At 50.4% G+C, this 16,278-nt stretch overlaps 1 protein-coding gene across 5 annotated transcripts in view; it reads left to right on the top strand.

Annotated features, from left to right (window-relative positions):
* DLEC1 (DLEC1 cilia and flagella associated protein) overlaps positions 1-16,278 on the top strand; it is a 67,245-nt gene that overhangs the window by 46,826 nt on the left and 4,141 nt on the right. For 2 of the 5 annotated variants that reach the window (XM_014845764.3, XM_070493854.1), the window contains exons 20-33: positions 4,846-4,999; positions 5,649-5,759; positions 6,776-6,906; positions 7,392-7,583; positions 8,480-8,550; positions 9,018-9,169; positions 10,952-11,070; positions 11,590-11,660; positions 14,310-14,515; positions 14,610-14,720; positions 14,813-14,938; positions 15,046-15,140; positions 15,359-15,443; positions 15,629-15,847. In XM_014845764.3, coding sequence (XP_014701250.1) covers positions 4,846-4,999; positions 5,649-5,759; positions 6,776-6,906; positions 7,392-7,583; positions 8,480-8,550; positions 9,018-9,169; positions 10,952-11,070; positions 11,590-11,660; positions 14,310-14,515; positions 14,610-14,720; positions 14,813-14,938; positions 15,046-15,140; positions 15,359-15,443; positions 15,629-15,847 — 1,843 coding nt within the window. The remainder of the gene's footprint in view (positions 1-4,845; positions 5,000-5,648; positions 5,760-6,775; positions 6,907-7,391; positions 7,584-8,479; positions 8,551-9,017; positions 9,170-10,951; positions 11,071-11,589; positions 11,661-14,309; positions 14,516-14,609; positions 14,721-14,812; positions 14,939-15,045; positions 15,141-15,358; positions 15,444-15,628; positions 15,848-16,278) is intronic. The other 3 variants (XR_011496770.1, XR_011496771.1, XR_011496772.1) reach the window with 3 other exon arrangements.

The following is a 16,278-nucleotide window of genomic DNA, read 5'->3' as shown; positions in this document are numbered from 1 at the left end:
TGTTTCTTCAGCTGGATGGGGGTGGTACACAGGTGTTCTTTTTATTATTATTTAAACCGTGTATATATTTACACCGTCTATACATTTTTTGTTTGTTTTTTTGGGGGGTAAGGAAGATTGGTCCTGAGTCAACATCTGATTCCAGTCTTCCTCCTTTTGCCTGAGGAAGATTGTCCCCATGCTAACGTCTGTGCCAGTCTTCCTCCATTTTTTGTATGTGGGATGCTGCCACGGCATGGCTTGATGAGTGGTGTGTAGTCCGCACCTGGTATCCGAACCCGCCAACCCCAGGCTGCCAAAGTGGAGCATGCGAACCCAACCGCTATGCCACCGAGCCGGCCCCTCCATGCTTTTACTTTAAACCTGTTTGTGTCTTTGAATCTAAGGTGTCTTTTATAGATAGTATATAGTGGGATCATTTTTTTAACATCCATTTTGCTAATCTCTGCCTTTTGATTGGATTGTTTAATCCATTTATATTTAATGTAATTACAGATAAGGCAGGACTTACATCTTCCATTTTGCTATTTGTCTTCTATATATCTTCTTTTTGTTTCTGCATTCCTGCATTACTGCCTCCTTCTGTGTTAGGTAGATATTTTCTGGTATACCATTTTAATTCCCATGTCCATTTTACTTTTTTTTTAAGTATTTTTTCAGTTGGTTTCCCTGGGCATTTTAGTTAGTATCTTAATTTTAAAATAATCTAGTTTGGATTAATACCAATTTATTTTCAATAGTAAGCAATTTTGCTCTAATACAACTTTGATCTTTCCCCTTCCTTTTTACTATTATTCATACAAATTACATCTTTATACATTGTAGATCCATCAATACAGTATCATAGCTATTGGCTTATGAAATTGTCATTTTTTTTTTTAAAGATTGGCGCCTGAGCTGACATCTGTTACCAGTCTTTTTTCCTTCTTCCTCTTCTCCCCAAAGCCCCCCGTTACATAGTTCTATATTCTAGTTGTGGGTCCTTCTGGTTCTGTTATATGGGATGCCACCTCAGCATAGCTTGATGAGCAGCGCCATGTCCGCGCACAGGATCCGAACTGGCGAAACCCTGGGCTGCCAAAGCAGAGTGCACGAACTTAACCACTCAGCCACGGGGCCGGCCCCTGAAGTTGTCTTTTAAATCACATAGAATGAAAAAAGCTACAGAAAAAAGACATTTATACCGTCTTTTATGTTTTACCTATGTATTTACCTTGATGTAGTTGTGTGAGTTAGGCTTCCACCAGAGAAACAGAATGAGTATTTATATTTATTAAAGAAATTTATTGCAAGGAATTGGCTTACATGACTGTAGGGTCTGGCTAAGCAAGCCCAAAATCAACAGGGCAGGCCATCAGGAAGAGCAGGCTGGAATCCTCTGGCACAAGCTGAAGCTGCTGTGCACACAGGGAATTTCCTCTTTTCTGGGTAACCTCAGTTATGATTTTAACACTTTTCAACTGACTGAATCAGGCCCTTCAAAATTATCTAGAATAATTTCCTTTACTTAAACTCAACTGCTTATGAATATTAATCACATCTACGAAATACTTTTAGATATCCAGACATGTAAAGAGCTTGAAAGTCATCGCTCCTGCCCTCACAACAAGAAAAAAGCTGAACAAACTGAAAAGTGATGACTTTTCTTAGATCTGTCAGAGAACTGAGGTCACGGAATAAACACCCACCCACAAACTGGAGAGAGAGGTGAATACAGAGAATACAGATCAGTTTATCTGTAAAACTCTGGGGGCTGCTAAATTCTCATGCTGAAGATTAGAGAAGAATTCTCTCCTTTGATCAGTGGGACGGGAAAAGTAACCATTCTGAAATATTTCCAGAGGAAAAGTAACCACTTTGAAATAAGTCCAGCATGTTCTTCACAAGGCCTACCCAGGGAGGTAAAAGACTTCACCAGAGCCTTGTCCAACTTGAGGGAAGGGAATCCCCACCCTCAGCCCCCTCTAGAACCTCCTATTTCACCTACTGGGGGAAGAAACTGAGAAGCACTTGTAACGGACACAGCCCAGGGGCACAGGCCCACTGAAAGAGTGAGACCTATCATAGGCTTATAGGAGACTTCCTCTCCCCCACACCTTACCACCACATCTGCAAGGCTCTGTGATAGCGAGGGTTACAGCTGAAAGAAGGCAGGACTTCAGACTCTACCTGAGAGTTTCTAGGAAAACCCAAAGACAACAGGGGCGAGAAACTCAAGGACATTGGAGGAAAATGAAGCCTCCGACACCTGCAGCAACAGCCAACAGTTAACACAGCCTAACTCCTAGATGGATAAACACAAAACTTTACACTAAAGCTCTGTCTACATCAGTTCAGCTTTCTCAATATGTCATGTCCAACATTCAGCAAAAACTTACAAGGTGTGATAAAAGGCAAGGAAAAAAAACCCAGTCTGACGAGACAGAGCAATCATCTGAACCAGACTCAGATATGTCAGAGGTTTTAGAATTACCAGACCAATTCTGTACTCCATCTCTGTAACTTTTTTATTTCAAGAATGCTATATAAATGGAATCATACATTATGTAACCTTTTATTTCACTCAACGTAATTCCCTCGAGATCCGTCCAAGTTGCCTGTGTTGACAGTCCCTTCCTTTTCTGCTTAGTAGTGTTCCACGGTGTGAATATACCAGTTTAAGCAGCAGCCTTTGAAGGACTCTTGGGCTATTTGCAGGTCTTGGCTGTTATGAATAAAGCTGCTATGAACATTTGTGTACAGGTTTTTGTGTGAACGTATGTTTTCATTTCTCTGGGATAAATGTTCAAGAGTAACATTGCTGGGTTGTATAGTAAATACATTTTTAGTTTTGTAAGAAAGTGCCAAAAGATTTTCCGAGTGGCTGGACCATTCTCCGTTCTCACGGCAGTGTGTGAGTGGTCTAGTCTGTCCCCATCCTCGCGAGCGTTTGGTATCATTGCTATTTTTTTTTTGAGTCATTCTGACAGACGTGTGGTGATATTACCTCGTGCCCACAGTGATTTTAATTTGCATTTTCCTAGTGGCTAATTATTTTGAGCATCTTTCATGTGCTTATTTTCCATCTGCATATCCCCGTTGTTGAAATTTTTGTCATTTTCTAATTGGATTGTTTTAGTGTTGAGTTTTAAGAATTCTTTACATCTTCTAGATGCAAGTCTTTTGTCAATATGTGGCTTGCAAATATTTCCTCCCAGTCTGTAATTTTCTTTTGAAAGAGAAATGGTCTTTCACAGAGCAAAAGTTTTTAAATTTGATGAGGTTCAGTTTATCAAATTTTTCCTTTATGAGTTGTACTTTAGGGTCCTAAAGATTTTCTCCTATTGTTTTCTAAAAGTTTTATAGTTTTATATTTAAGTTTGTGATACATTTTGAGTTAGTTTTTGTATAAGTTGTGAGGTTTAGGTAGAGCTTTATTTTATTTAATTTTTGCCCATGGATATCTGATTCCTCGAGCATCATTTGTTGACAGATTATCCTTTCCTCATTGAATTGTTTTTGCACTTTTGTCAAAAATCAGTTGGGACAACTGAAATGTTCTTCATCAGGTGAGTAAACAAATTGTGGTACATCCATACAATGGAACACTATTCATTAATTTTAAAAAGAACAAGTTATTGATACACTCAACAACTTGGATGGATCTCAAGGGAATTATGCTGGGTGAAAAAAGCAAATGTGAAAAGAATACATGCTGTATGATTCCATTTATATACTAGTCTTAAAACTAAAGAGATGGAGAACAGATTAGTGGCCTCCAGGAGCTGGGGAGGGAGCAGGAGCGAGAGAAGTGACTATAGCTGTTGGTGTAGAAACGTAGCACGAGGCGTCCTTGCGATGGAACTGGTCTGTGTCTTCACTGTGGTGGCATCACATGTACCTACACACGTGATAAAATTGCGTAGAAGTAAACGCACACAAACAAATGAGTGCATGTAAACCTGGTGAGGCCTAAATACGATTGCTGGATTGTGGCTCTCTTGGTTGTGATATTGTACTGTAGTTATGAGAAATGTTACCATTGGGGAAATTGGTAAAGGGCCTACAGGATCCCTTTATTTTTTTTGTTATAGCTGCATGTGAATCTACAATTATCTCAAAAAGTCAAAAGCAAAATACATATCCATTCCTCAAACAAAAAAAACAAAACAAAACGAGTCATATCTGTGTGGGTCTTATTTCTAGGTTTCCTGTATTGTTCCATTGATCTGCGTGCTTATCCCTCCACCAATAGCATACTATCTTGATTACTGTAGCTATATAGTAAGTCTTAACATCTAGTAGAGTGATTTCCTACTTTATTCTTCTTTTTAAAAATTGTTCAGTTATTCTATGTCCTTTGTCTTTCCATATAAATTTTGTAATCAGCTTGTATATATCTACAAAAATCCCTGCTGGGAGTTTGGTAAGAATTATGTTAAACCTGTAGATCAACTCGGGGAGAACGACACCTTTCCTATGTTGAGTCTTCCAATCCGTGAACACAGTATGTCTCTCCATTTATTAAGTTTTTGATTTCTTTCTTCAGTGTATTGTAGTTTTCAGCACACAAATCCTGTATATATTTTTTTAGATTTATACCTAAGTATTTTGGGTTTTTTGAGCAATTATAAATAGTATTGTGTTTTTAATTTGTTTCCACATGTTCATCATTAGCATATAAGAATGTGATTGATTTTGTATGTTGATTTTGTGCCTTGTAACTTTGCTGACTCATTAGTTCTGGGAGTTTTTAAATATAGATTCCTTGGGATTTTCTACACAGACCATCATGTCATCCACAAATAGGGACGGTTTTATTTCTTCTTTTCTGATCAGTACGCCTTTTATTTCCCTGTGTTTCAGCTACCTTCCTGTGTATGCTGAGGTACAGGAGCCCCACGTCTACCTGCAGAGCAGCCAGCTGGAGGTCAGCAACCTCTACCTGGGCGTGCCCACAAAGACAACCGTCACACTCGTCAATGGCACGCTCTTGCCCACCCACTTCCACTGGGGCAAGGTGAGTGAGCCCGCACTGTCAGGTACCGTGTCTGCAGCCCTCAGCACCAAGGGCCCATGGGTGGGGACGTTGCCCCCCAGGGACCCCCAAGACTGGTCGCTCAGCCTCCCCCCAACAGCGTGTCCCTTGCCCCACAATGCCCAGAAAAGCTGGGCTCTTCAAAGCAGCACATCTGGTCTGACTTACCCTTGCCCTGCCTTCCGGGAATTCCAATTCTCTGCCCAAGAAGAAGTTTCTAGGACACACAGCTAGACCTCCCAGCCAGTGTAGCCCATGACTGGTCCATGCAGCTTTTGGGAGCTCAGCTGAGGCACTGCCCCTGGGGCTGACTGTGGAGCTTGCTCTGCGTGTGTGGGAGATGGGGCCACGTCCTTGTGCATCAGTGGCAGCTCTGCTCCCCATCACCCTGAGCACCTTGTTTAGTCCAGACAACCCCCAACAGGTGTGAGGTCCATCCAGGGTTGGGGAGGAGAGAGGGGACCTGTGGTTTATCCCCACCAGTGAGCACCCAGCCCTCCTGGTCTTGCTGTGGTCCCCCAGTCTGCCAGCCTCCAGCAGAGCATACAGCAGGGCTGAGCACTCTGTCTGGACCCTGGGTCCATCCTGGGAGTCTAGCATCTGACAACAGGCCCACCCATATGTCTGCCAGCTGCTGGGGCACCAAGCAAACTTCTGCACAGCAAAAATCTCCCCCAGACGTGGCACACTGGGCCCCAGTGAAGAGCGCCAGCTCAAACTGGAGTTGACTACTCACACCCAGGTGAGTACAGTGGTGAGGCGGCCTGGGTGACTGGGAAGGACCCCTGCAACCATCTGCATCTGTGCCGGCAGGGAGGTCTGCCCTAGACACCCTCCTGGTCTCTGTAAAGTGGGGAAGACATTTCTTGCATTTGGGTCTGGGGGCCCCATTCCTGTTAGGCCTGCTCTCTAGAGACACAAGGTCAGGAAGCCTGGAGCAGGCCTGGATGTGCCCTGGAACCCATTGGTCACGTCTAGCCTTTGGCACCAGCTTTAGACCCCCCCTTGCCGGTCTCTGTGGCCCCAGGTGGGCCCAGCTTTCCAATTTCCCCAGAAATCCAGAGCAGAGCTACTGCTCATGGCAGGCCTGTGCTGGGTGCTGCTGAGCTCACTAACTGTCAGCCCAGTTCCTCCCAAGAACCATAGTTCTCCCTGGTGCGGCCCATAGGAAGGCCATCAGGGCAGAACATGCTCAGTGCTTGGCTTATTGCTGGCTGTGTTTATGGTTCTGGTGGGAAAAGAAACTTCTTCCTTGCAGAGACTTGCAAACCCAGTCCCAATTCCTCACTGGCAAATGTGGGGACAATGGGCTTTCTTAACACAGCTGAGCCTGAGCTCTAGGGTGACCGGCAGAGGGACCAGGCCTGGCATGGAGCAGCCCTCAGTCAAGAAGGGTTTGATTTCTATGGTAGCAGCTTCCTCAGAATAAAGGTGCAACTTCTCCAGAGGTCCGCTTTGAGGAGTCTCACTTCATGTAGGCATGCCCAGATATTCGGAGCGGACTCAGCCAGGAGCCCTGAGAAAGGGGCCAGGTCTCCTGGGGGCAGAGTATGGGCCTACAGACTGGGTCTGCAGATGGTGGCTCACCAGAGAGACTGGGGAGCCCTTACGCAGAGACGAGCCTGGACAGAAGTCAGGGCCTTTGTGTTGAGCCCCCCCCCCCACAGTAGCCCCTGTGCAGGGGTTTGAAGCCTGTCTTCTGAGGCCCAGCCATGGGACTTACCTGCAGTGATGTGCCCCTGACGGGCTTTCTTACAGGAAGAGCTGACCGATCTGGTCCTCCCTTGTACTGTGTCAGGCATGAAGGAGCCACTGGTTCTGGGCATTTCTGGGAAACCCCAGGGACTACAAGTGGCCATCACCATCTCTGCAGAGGACTCTGACAGCAGGTGAGCCCAGGGCGGGGGCTGGGGGCTGAGGGCTGAGGTGCCCACACAAAGGACCACACTACACTGTGGTGCCAGCGTACTCCCAGCCGATTCCTGAAGCCAGGAAGGGAGCACAGTGTTACTGTGGCCCCTCACTGCCCTGTGGGAACAGATCCCTCTTCCCCATCCCTGCCTTCTGTGTCGTCTTTCCTCACACTGGGAGGCATGGTGTCCAGGCAGGTAGGAGATGGCAGGGGACAGGGCCATAGGGACTTTGGGTTTTCCCACAGGAGGCCCAGACCCCTGGCCAGGGGGAGTTTGTGGAGTTTGAGGCCTCTCTTGGCATCATAGGCTGACAAGAAGGTGTGTGTGTGGGGTGGCAGCTGAATGAGAAAGGAGTCCAAGGATGAAGCCTGGTTTCTAGGCAGCTCTCGCACCCCGACTCAAGGTGGCTCCCTGGCAAGGCCAAGGGTGGCATGTAACCTGGTGCCCATGGGCGTGGGCAGTGTTCCCAGCACAGAGCTGTGGCCAGGCCACCCGGAGGAGCTCCGCCTGGACTTCGGTTCGACAGTGCCACTGAGGACCCGCGTGAATCGCCAACTCATCCTGACCAATTGCTCCCCGATACAGACCCCTTTCACCCTCAAGTTTGAGTACTTTGGGAGCCCCCAAAACAGCTTGAGCCAAAAACCAAGCCTGTAAGTCTGGTTTCTTTCAGAGGCAGTTCCTGGGGGGGATGTGGCCAGGGGGGATTTGCCCCATTGAGCCTCTGTGTGGCTTAGGTGGCCAGAGGCTGATCGGTGTGAGGAGTGGGAGGATGTGTTTTCACAGGTAGACGTCCACCTTCCAGACCTGAGAGGGCCTGCGGGAGAGGCTAGGATGTGGCCCTTCTCCTCAGCCTGGCCTGCTGAGGTAGAGGGCTTCTGATAGACCAGGCAGTATTTGAGGCAATGGGTGAGGGAGAAGTTACTGGATGTGGTGGAGGTAACTGTGTGGGCAGAGATGTGGCAGCGAGGCATTTTGCAAAGCTGGAACTTGAAATCTGCTACAGGGAAATATTTACACTACAGAAATGGGCAGTTTACCAGCACACCACTGCCAGCACCTCCCCACTGAATCCCCTAGGGCAGAGGAGGCCGTGGGGAGTGGGGAGCCACTGACAGTTTCTAAGGCGTTAACTTTCCCACTTCATAAAAGTTGGTGTGCGCTTAATGCTGGCCAGATGTCAGCAGAACAGACTGGAAACAGGGGTCTTTGCAGAAGGCCGGGCAAGAGTTGGAGAGTCTGGGCTGGGTTTGCATCCAGGGGTCACCAGGGCACAGAGCCTGCGATAGGGGGTCCCTACCCCAGAACCCTCCTGAGTTTCTTGGGAGGCAATCTCTGGGGCTGGCAGATGTCCTACAGCTGGGGTGGTTTGGGTGGTAGGGGTGCAGCAGGAGGTGCAGAAGAGGCCTGACCGGCTCTCCCCTGGGAGGAGCAGGAGGGCCACCTTTCTCCGCTGGGCACCTGGTATGCTAGTTGCCCAGGGAGGTGGCTCAGGTCTGAGGAAAGGCCCTGATGGCTTGATACCATTTCTCTGTCCTGTCTGGTAAAGCCCCGACATGCCTCCTGCCCTGCTGAAGATGGCACGGACTCGAGAGCGCTTGGCCAAGCGAGAGCAGCTGGGTAAGAGCCCCAGGCGAGTGCTGAGCCCAGGCCTGGCCAGAGCGGGGTTTTACGTGGCCTTCTGGGGATGTGAGCCAGCAGCTGTAGGGAGGGGGACCCTGACCGAAAACCCATCTCATTGTTCTTTTCTAGCAAAATCCCCGAGATGGCTGTGGCCCTCCACCTGACAGGGTCCCTCTTTTGAATGAAACCATCTCCTTGCTACAGCATAAGCCTTGTGCATAGGGCCTAGATTTGATTTGGGATGGGTGGTGACTTAGAAGGGTGGGCTCCCACTGAGGCCTGGCCCCATGGGAGGTGAGAGAGGCTGGCCTTTAGACTCGGGGCTCCCAGGAGGAGGGCCTGTTTAGCCAGACCAAGGAGAGGCTACAGGGTGGCTTATCTGGTACAGTGCTCAGCTAACATCTGAGGATTTGGACCTTATTCCTGTCCTGGGTCTTGAACCCCCATTCCTGGTTCTCCCCTAGATTTTATGGAAAGCATGTTGTCTCATGGGAAAGGAGCTGCCTTCTTTCCCCACACTTCCCAGGGCATGCTGGGAGCCCACCAGCAGCTAAGCATCAACATCACAGGCTGTGCAAACATGTGGGGTGAATACTGGGACAACCTCATCTGCACGGTAGGGGCATGCAAGTGGGTAATGGCCTGGGGGTACGTGGAACCTGACCCCAGCCCTCACCTTCAGACTCTCTCTCCCCCAACACCTGGCCCTCAGCCTCTCAAATCTTACCAAGTTGAAAGATGATGTCCACTGAGCTCGGGATGGGCATTTGCAACCACTGCAATTCAGGTGGGAGGGTTCCTCGTGAGCAGCAGAACCTTCCACACCTTTTCCCCTGAGGTCCCACGTGGCTGGGACCATGCTGAGGAGCACAGAGGAATCAGATAGGCTGCCTGCCTGGGCTGGGACCCGAGACCTGGAGTGGGGAGTAAGTTTAGAGAGATAGTAACAGGCTCCCAGAGCCATTTCCTCGCCTAGTCCTCAGTGCATTCATTCATTCTCCCATTGGTCCATTCATTTACTCACTCATTCAGCATGAATTGAGTACTTACTATGTATGGGTTCCTGTGAGGTCCACTGGAATATGGAGGATACAAGGATGAATAAGATAGATGATGCCAGCAAGGAGCTCCTAGTTTAATATGGAGGGGTGAAAGATGTATAGTATCCTACACTGTTTGGTGATTGCATAGATTTTCATGAACTATTTAGTATATTGGACAGGTTAACTAGAGTAGATATTTAAGTTGTTTATGTTATGTCTGACAAAGGTTGATCACCTTAATATAGAAAGAGTTCTTAACTAACTAACAAACAATAAGGAGGGGCAAATCATCCCAAGTGGGCAAAGGGTTTGAATAGGCAATTCAAGAATGACAAGTACAAACAGCCAATGAACGTATAAAAAAATATCCCCACCATCACCGTAACTAAAGAAGGGAGATTAAAAGTCACACTGAAATACTGGTTTTTGTGAGATTGGTGGGGTTTAAAGGTTGTTGGTGAAGGTGCAGGGAAATGAGTGCCCTTGTGCCCATGGGCACGGGTGGGAAATGTGTGCCATCCTTTGGAGGCACTTTGGGGATGTGCTGGGTACACACAAAGTTTCCCCAAGGAGAGAAGGGGATGGGCGAGCAAATCACTTCGTCCCAGGTTTCCTTTTCTTCTCAGACTGTTTATAGTAGAGGAAAAAGAAAAAGGAAACAACCTCTAAGCATCCGTGTCCACCAGTAGAAGACTGGATGAAATACTGGGCTATGGCCATACAGTGGAGTTCTGTACAGCCCGTTGAGTGATGCTGGAAACGTTCACTAGTAAAATTATCATATGTTGTTAGAAGATTGCAAAACAAAAGCCTGCCCATATGTTCCTCATTTATTTCTGTGTTTATGTTCACAAAAGGAGTCTGTCTAGATGGCTGCATGCTAAAATGTTGACAGTCATGCTGGTGGGGGTGGGGTAGGATTCTGGGAGATTATCACACTCTGTATCTTAAATAAAAGAAATAAACATGGGGAAATAGCAATTATTATTTTTTTATTAGCAAAGAAAAATAATAAAGTTATTTCCATTTAAAAGATACAGAAATTTGATCAAAGGGGCCATAAGAGGCCAAAGATGGTCAGGCTGGGAGATCAGGCAGGTCACAGGGCTGGGAGGGAGACTGGGGACGGAAGGGAAGGGAGGGAAGCTGGGGCTGGGAGGCGAGGCAGCCCCAGGCCTTTGGGGCGTCTGGGGTGAGCATCTGACAGTGGGGAGTGAGTCTGGGCCCAGCTGGGACCAAGCTGTGGAGACCCTGGGCTGGTAGGAGGAGGGAAGTTCTTGCACAAAGGGAATGGGGAGCCAGGGAATGCAGTGGCAGCTGGTGACAAGAGTGACAAGGGATTGGTGTGTTTGCAGGTGGGAGATCTGCCACCAACAGTCATCCCAGTGCACATGGCAGTGGTAGGCTGCCCCATCAGCTCCCTGAGAACCACCTACTACACCACTGACCAGTTCCAGAAGGAGCCTGTCATCAGGTGCCTCGCCCCTGGCCTCATCCTCTGCCCTCTTGAAACCCTCTGGCCTCCAGCCTGGGCTGCGCACACCAACGTGTTGCTCTCCAGCTGGCCCAGGGCCACCCAGCAGTAAAGTCCGAGGACAGGACTGTAAAGTCCCATGCCTCAGGGGCCATGGCCATTATCTATACATCTCAGAGGGCTTCTGGGAGACAGAAGTAGTGAGTAGTCGGTGTGGCCCAAGGTCAGTGCCACACCAGGGGCTCCTCACACCAACTGAGCCGGTATGGTACAGCCAGTTGGTGCAGTTGTAGATGGGGTGGGAGGAGGGGTGTGGGAGTTCCCGGGGCAGTAAGCAGCCCTGGGTCACGGTTCACCAGGCACTGCATGGAGAAGGCCTCCAGAACTGGGTCTTGGTGACACCGGGAGGAGGACAGACCCCTGTGGGGCCTCCTCCCTGCCTGAGTCCCCATCCCTAGCCCTCCTCTCTGAAGTCACCCTGTCTCAGTCTGTGTGCTGGTGGTGGTCTCCTGCTTCCAGGTTCGGCACCCAGGTCTCTGGAGGAGACACGATCACCCGGGTCCTTCGCCTGAATAACTCCAGCCCTTGTGGTGAGACTCACGAGATAAATTGGGGCTCTCGCTACAGGCTGTGCTATGTGGTGGGCCAGGCTGGGAGGAAAGATGGGGCTGGGGGAGGCTGATATCCCATGACCAGGACCCAGGAGTGCAGGTGGCCTGTGGTTACTGAGGGAGGACCCCAAGGGCCAAGGTGAGGAATGACCAAGCTAGTCGAGAGTGGTCAGAGAGAGCCACTTCTGTCCTTGAGGACAGGACTTGCCCTTGCCCAGCCTGGGGTCTCCCAGTATCCTTGGGGCCACAGGTACCCTACTCTCATGGGATTCACTTTGCAAAGGGACAGACACTTGCAGGGGACACTTTTTCTCATTCCTTTAGCCAGCAGTACCTGAGCTGCATGCCAGGTGCTGTGCAAGGAGCTGGGGATACGGAGAGAACAGGACAAGGGGGTCCCTGCTGAAAGGCTTCCATCCTGATGGGCAGGACAGACATGACTGTGGGCTGCTAGGAGTGCACTGAATGTGACTATAGGGGAAGGCTGGAGTGCTAGGGGACTGTATCGACGGGGTCCAGGCTTGCGTGTGGAGGAATGTTCAGGCTGAGTCCAGGGGGAAGGGTAAGCCAACTTGGCCTGGGGGTGCATATGGGGATGAAACATGTCTGGGCCACAGGAAGAGCTACGGCCAGTTCAGGACTGGCCTGGCCACAGTCACTCACCAGGGAGGATTCAAGGCATCTGGGGCTGGGCCACCTCAGGCCGACTGAACCAGTCTCTAGGGGCAGGGCCTGGACACTGGTTTTTAAGCTCCTCAGGTGAGTCCATGGAACGTGCGGCCAGGGAGAGAACCGCCACACTGGGAGCTTGCTTGTTTTCCCCTACTAGATCTGTGCGATTTTGGAAAGGGTGTGTTGAAGTCGACTGCTGTAATCAGATCTTTTATCAAGTTCTCCTGGCATTTCCAGTAGTTTTGCTTTATGTTTTTACCTGCTGTGCTGTTAGGTGCATTTGAGAACCAAATCTTCACAGAGGATGCCTTTATCACCCCCTGTGAGGTTCCTCTTTGGCCCCCTCAGTTCTTATATCCCACTTTGCCTTGTAGTAACATTACTACCCCTCATTCATATGGCATTTGCCTGGTATCTCTTTGCCTGTCCCTCTGTTTTCACTCTTGATGACTTTGATGTGTATTTCTTTGTAAATAATAGAGAGCTGAGCTTTTAAAAAACCCAACCTGACATTCTCTATCTTTTAACAGGAAAAGTCAGTCAATCCATGTATTTCTTCCATCTTATTTTATGATTTATTTTACTTTGTTGTTTATTTTTCTCCTTTCTTTTTGTGTGTGACTTTATTCTGTTTTCTTTTTGTTGAATTTGAAATTTCTCTTCCTCTCTCCTTTCCTTCATTGGGTACCTTCCCTCCTTGGGCCTCATCACCACACGCACGTTTCTCTGTCTTTACTTGAAAGTGAGATTGCCCACTGAACTTGAGAGATGGAGGCCATTGGTGGCCTTGGTGAGAGTGATTTGGTGGGTGTAAGAGGCAGATGCCAGGTAATAACTCTAAGAACTACAAGATCGGGAACCTTGGGAGTGTGTTCACCAGTGTTCCCCAGGGCCAAGCCAGTGAATCAGGTGTTAACTGGGGGGTGGGTAAGAGCTGCAGAGGGGAGGCGATGATGGATGGTTTGTCCTACAAGCATGCTGTGGGAGTGTTGGGGGAGAGGTGGTGGTCCTGGAGAGGTCGTCCGGCAGAGGGAAACTTGTTCAAGGTGGGGAGACCTGACCTTGTTTAAGTGCTGTTGGGAAGCAGCTAGGAGAGAGGGGAAACTGGACATGGCTGGCCTCTGAGAAGGTGAGCAGAGGCAGAATTGAAGGCAGGAGGGGAGGGGAAGATGGGCTAGATGCAGACAGACGTGGGGGGTTGGGACAGGACTTCAGAGATTTCCTGATTTGGGCGCTTCTGGAGACAAGGTGGGCCCAACAGCTGAATGTCAGGGAGGCAGTGGAGGTATCAGAGGAGAGCAGGAAAGGGGTGACAGTAGTCGGCAGGGAGAGCTGAGTAGGAAGCAGTGATGGGCAGAGTGGGGACACTGCTTAGGTTGGGGACAGATTTATGGGGGTAGCAAGCTGTTCATAAAGTGGGGGACTTTCTCCAGTGGGGCCCAGAGAGTCAGTTCATCAAGGGTTAGGTTTCACAAGGAGGGTAAAAGGATGGGGATGAAGGGAGTTATGAGAATCCTGGCAAGACAGAAGTTGACGTGGTGGCCCCCAAAGACTAGCCTGGCTGGGGAAGGAACTGAATGCAGATGGGAGCTGATGGATGGAGGAGGAGAAGGTAGGGATACAGGGGTTGGAGGGCCCAGGGAAGTCAGCAAATAGGCCAGAAGGAGAGGAGGCTGTGGGGAGAACATGGAGTGCCTGGATTCCTGCATTTGGATATGAAGACCTGGTCTTGTAATCCAGGGGCCTAGGGGTGATGGAGCCAGACAGCATAAGCCTGTAGACTTTTTTAAAACACAAAGTGCTTGGAAGTGGTATTAGAGAGGAAGCGAGGCCACCCCTCCACCCTGAGTATGGGAGAATGGGCAGCCTCTGAGGGCTGCAGGAAAGTGGGGGCCCAGGGAAGACTTGCTTGCTCCTTCCTTATTCCTAACCCCTCTTCCCACACATCTGTCCCAGACATCCGCCTGGACTGGGAGACCTATGTTCCAGAAGACAAGGAGGACCGGCTGGTGGAGCTGCTGGTGTTTTACGGGCCACCTTTCCCGCTGCGGGACCAAGCTGGGAATGACCTTGTGTGCCCTGAGACCCCTGAGAGCAGCAGCTCCATCTGGTCCCCAAGTCCCTCCAACATGTCTGACTTCAGCCATGGAGCTTCCCAGTCTGTGAGCAGAGGTGGAGGGGCGGGGCGGGCTGGCTACTGAGGTGTGGCCAGTGGACCTTGAGCCTGTGTGAGCCTCAGCAACTCCTTGACAACAGGCCGAGGGCAGCTCCAGTGACGGGGCCTCACAGAAGATCATCTCAGTCATCCTGCAGGAGCATGAGGGGGTGCCCTCTGACCACCCGTACTGTGTCAGCCCCAAGCAGGTGGTGAGTCGGGGTGGGGCTAGGAGCTGCCTCCTGGTCCCCACTGGCTGGCCAGTGGGCATGGAGCAGTGCTGAGGCTGCCATGTCTGTGCCAGGTGGTCCCTGCTGGGGGCAGCAGCAGCATCTACATCTCCTTCACACCCATGGTCCTTGGCCCTGATATCCTGCACAAGGTGGAATGTGTTGGCTATGCCCTGGGCTTCATGAGCTTGGACAGTGAGGTGAGCCCTCCTGGCCTGGGGTGGGGCTGCAGCCACTGCCTCTCTCCTGGGTAGCATGCTGCCTGCTCAGCTCAGGGACTGCCAGTGATCGGGCTTGGGCTTGGTAGGTGGAAAGAGAGCTTCCGGGGAGGAGACATCGCCTGCAGGATTTTGCTGTGGGACCCCTAAGACTGGACCTGCATTGCTACGTCAGGCCCGCACAGTGAGTTAGCCGGGTCGCCCGGCTTCCCTCCATCCACTGTGGGGAGCACCTAAGCTGGGCACTGGTAGGAACCAGACAGGGTTCTGGGAGCAAGAAGACGGGAATGGGAGGGAGGAGATGCCCACAGGTGAACACAGGGACAGGTGGCACAGAGCCAGATGAGCAGGGTAGGGGTGGCCAGGAGGTCCCAGAGACCCAGTGATGCCTATTGCTGGTAGGCTAAGTCTGGAGTTGGACTACGGCGGTGGTGTGGAATTCCGGCATCAGGCCAGTGACCTTATCCTTGAGCAGCCCTGTTCTGGGGTGAGTGTGCTGCACCCCTGGCCCTGCCAATTTACCTGGACCTCAAATGTCCCTATAGGCCTTTCTGAGGCACAGGTCTTACAGTCTGAGGCCCCACCCTCCAAGCCCCCTCCCCTACTCCAGAGCCGTGGGCTCAAGAAGGGAGAGATGCATCCCCAAGCTCCTCCACCTCTGTGGCTGTCCAGGTGCTGAGTGAGCTGGTGACCACCCACCATCTGAAGCTGACCAACACCACGGAAATACCACACTATTTCCGGCTCCTGGTCTCCAAGCCCTTCTCTGTTTCTCAAGATGGGGCTGGCCATGGCCACAGAGCTCCTGGCCCTGGGCGGGAGCACCAGTGTGAAGAGGAGACTGCAGCAGTAGGCCAGCAGCTGGTGCTCCACCCGCAGGAGAACATGCTGGTCAGTGGAGAGTTCTGTAGTCCTCACCCTTGAGGGGTACACTCAGCTGGGCCAGAGGTCACCTTCTTCTCATACACGCACACGTGTACAGACAGCACACCCACACACCACCTTCACACGTTTGCACAGACACAAACTGCACGTTTGACCCCGCCATGCGATGTACTCACGGGTACTCAGGACACTCCCACTACACACACCATTTTCAGCAAACAACTGGCCCTCTGTGCAGGTGGCTTACACATGCAGGTACCAACAGAGGTATCAGTGGGAACACACAGGAGTCCCAGACACACTAGACTCCTCTTCATCCCCTCTGCCAATGGCCTGGTCGAGGCCGAAGCACTCCTGTGAGCACCTCCACTTTGCACACAGACCCTCCCTTCTCACGTGCCCTCACTCAGGGTTTTGTGCCTGGCTCAGGTGAGCTC

Source organism: Equus asinus, chromosome 21 (assembly GCF_041296235.1).
Source record: "Equus asinus isolate D_3611 breed Donkey chromosome 21, EquAss-T2T_v2, whole genome shotgun sequence".
NCBI lineage: Eukaryota > Metazoa > Chordata > Mammalia > Perissodactyla > Equidae > Equus > Equus asinus.
The sequence above is the reverse complement of the archived record's forward strand: the minus strand, read 5'-3'. Positions and strand labels throughout refer to the sequence as shown.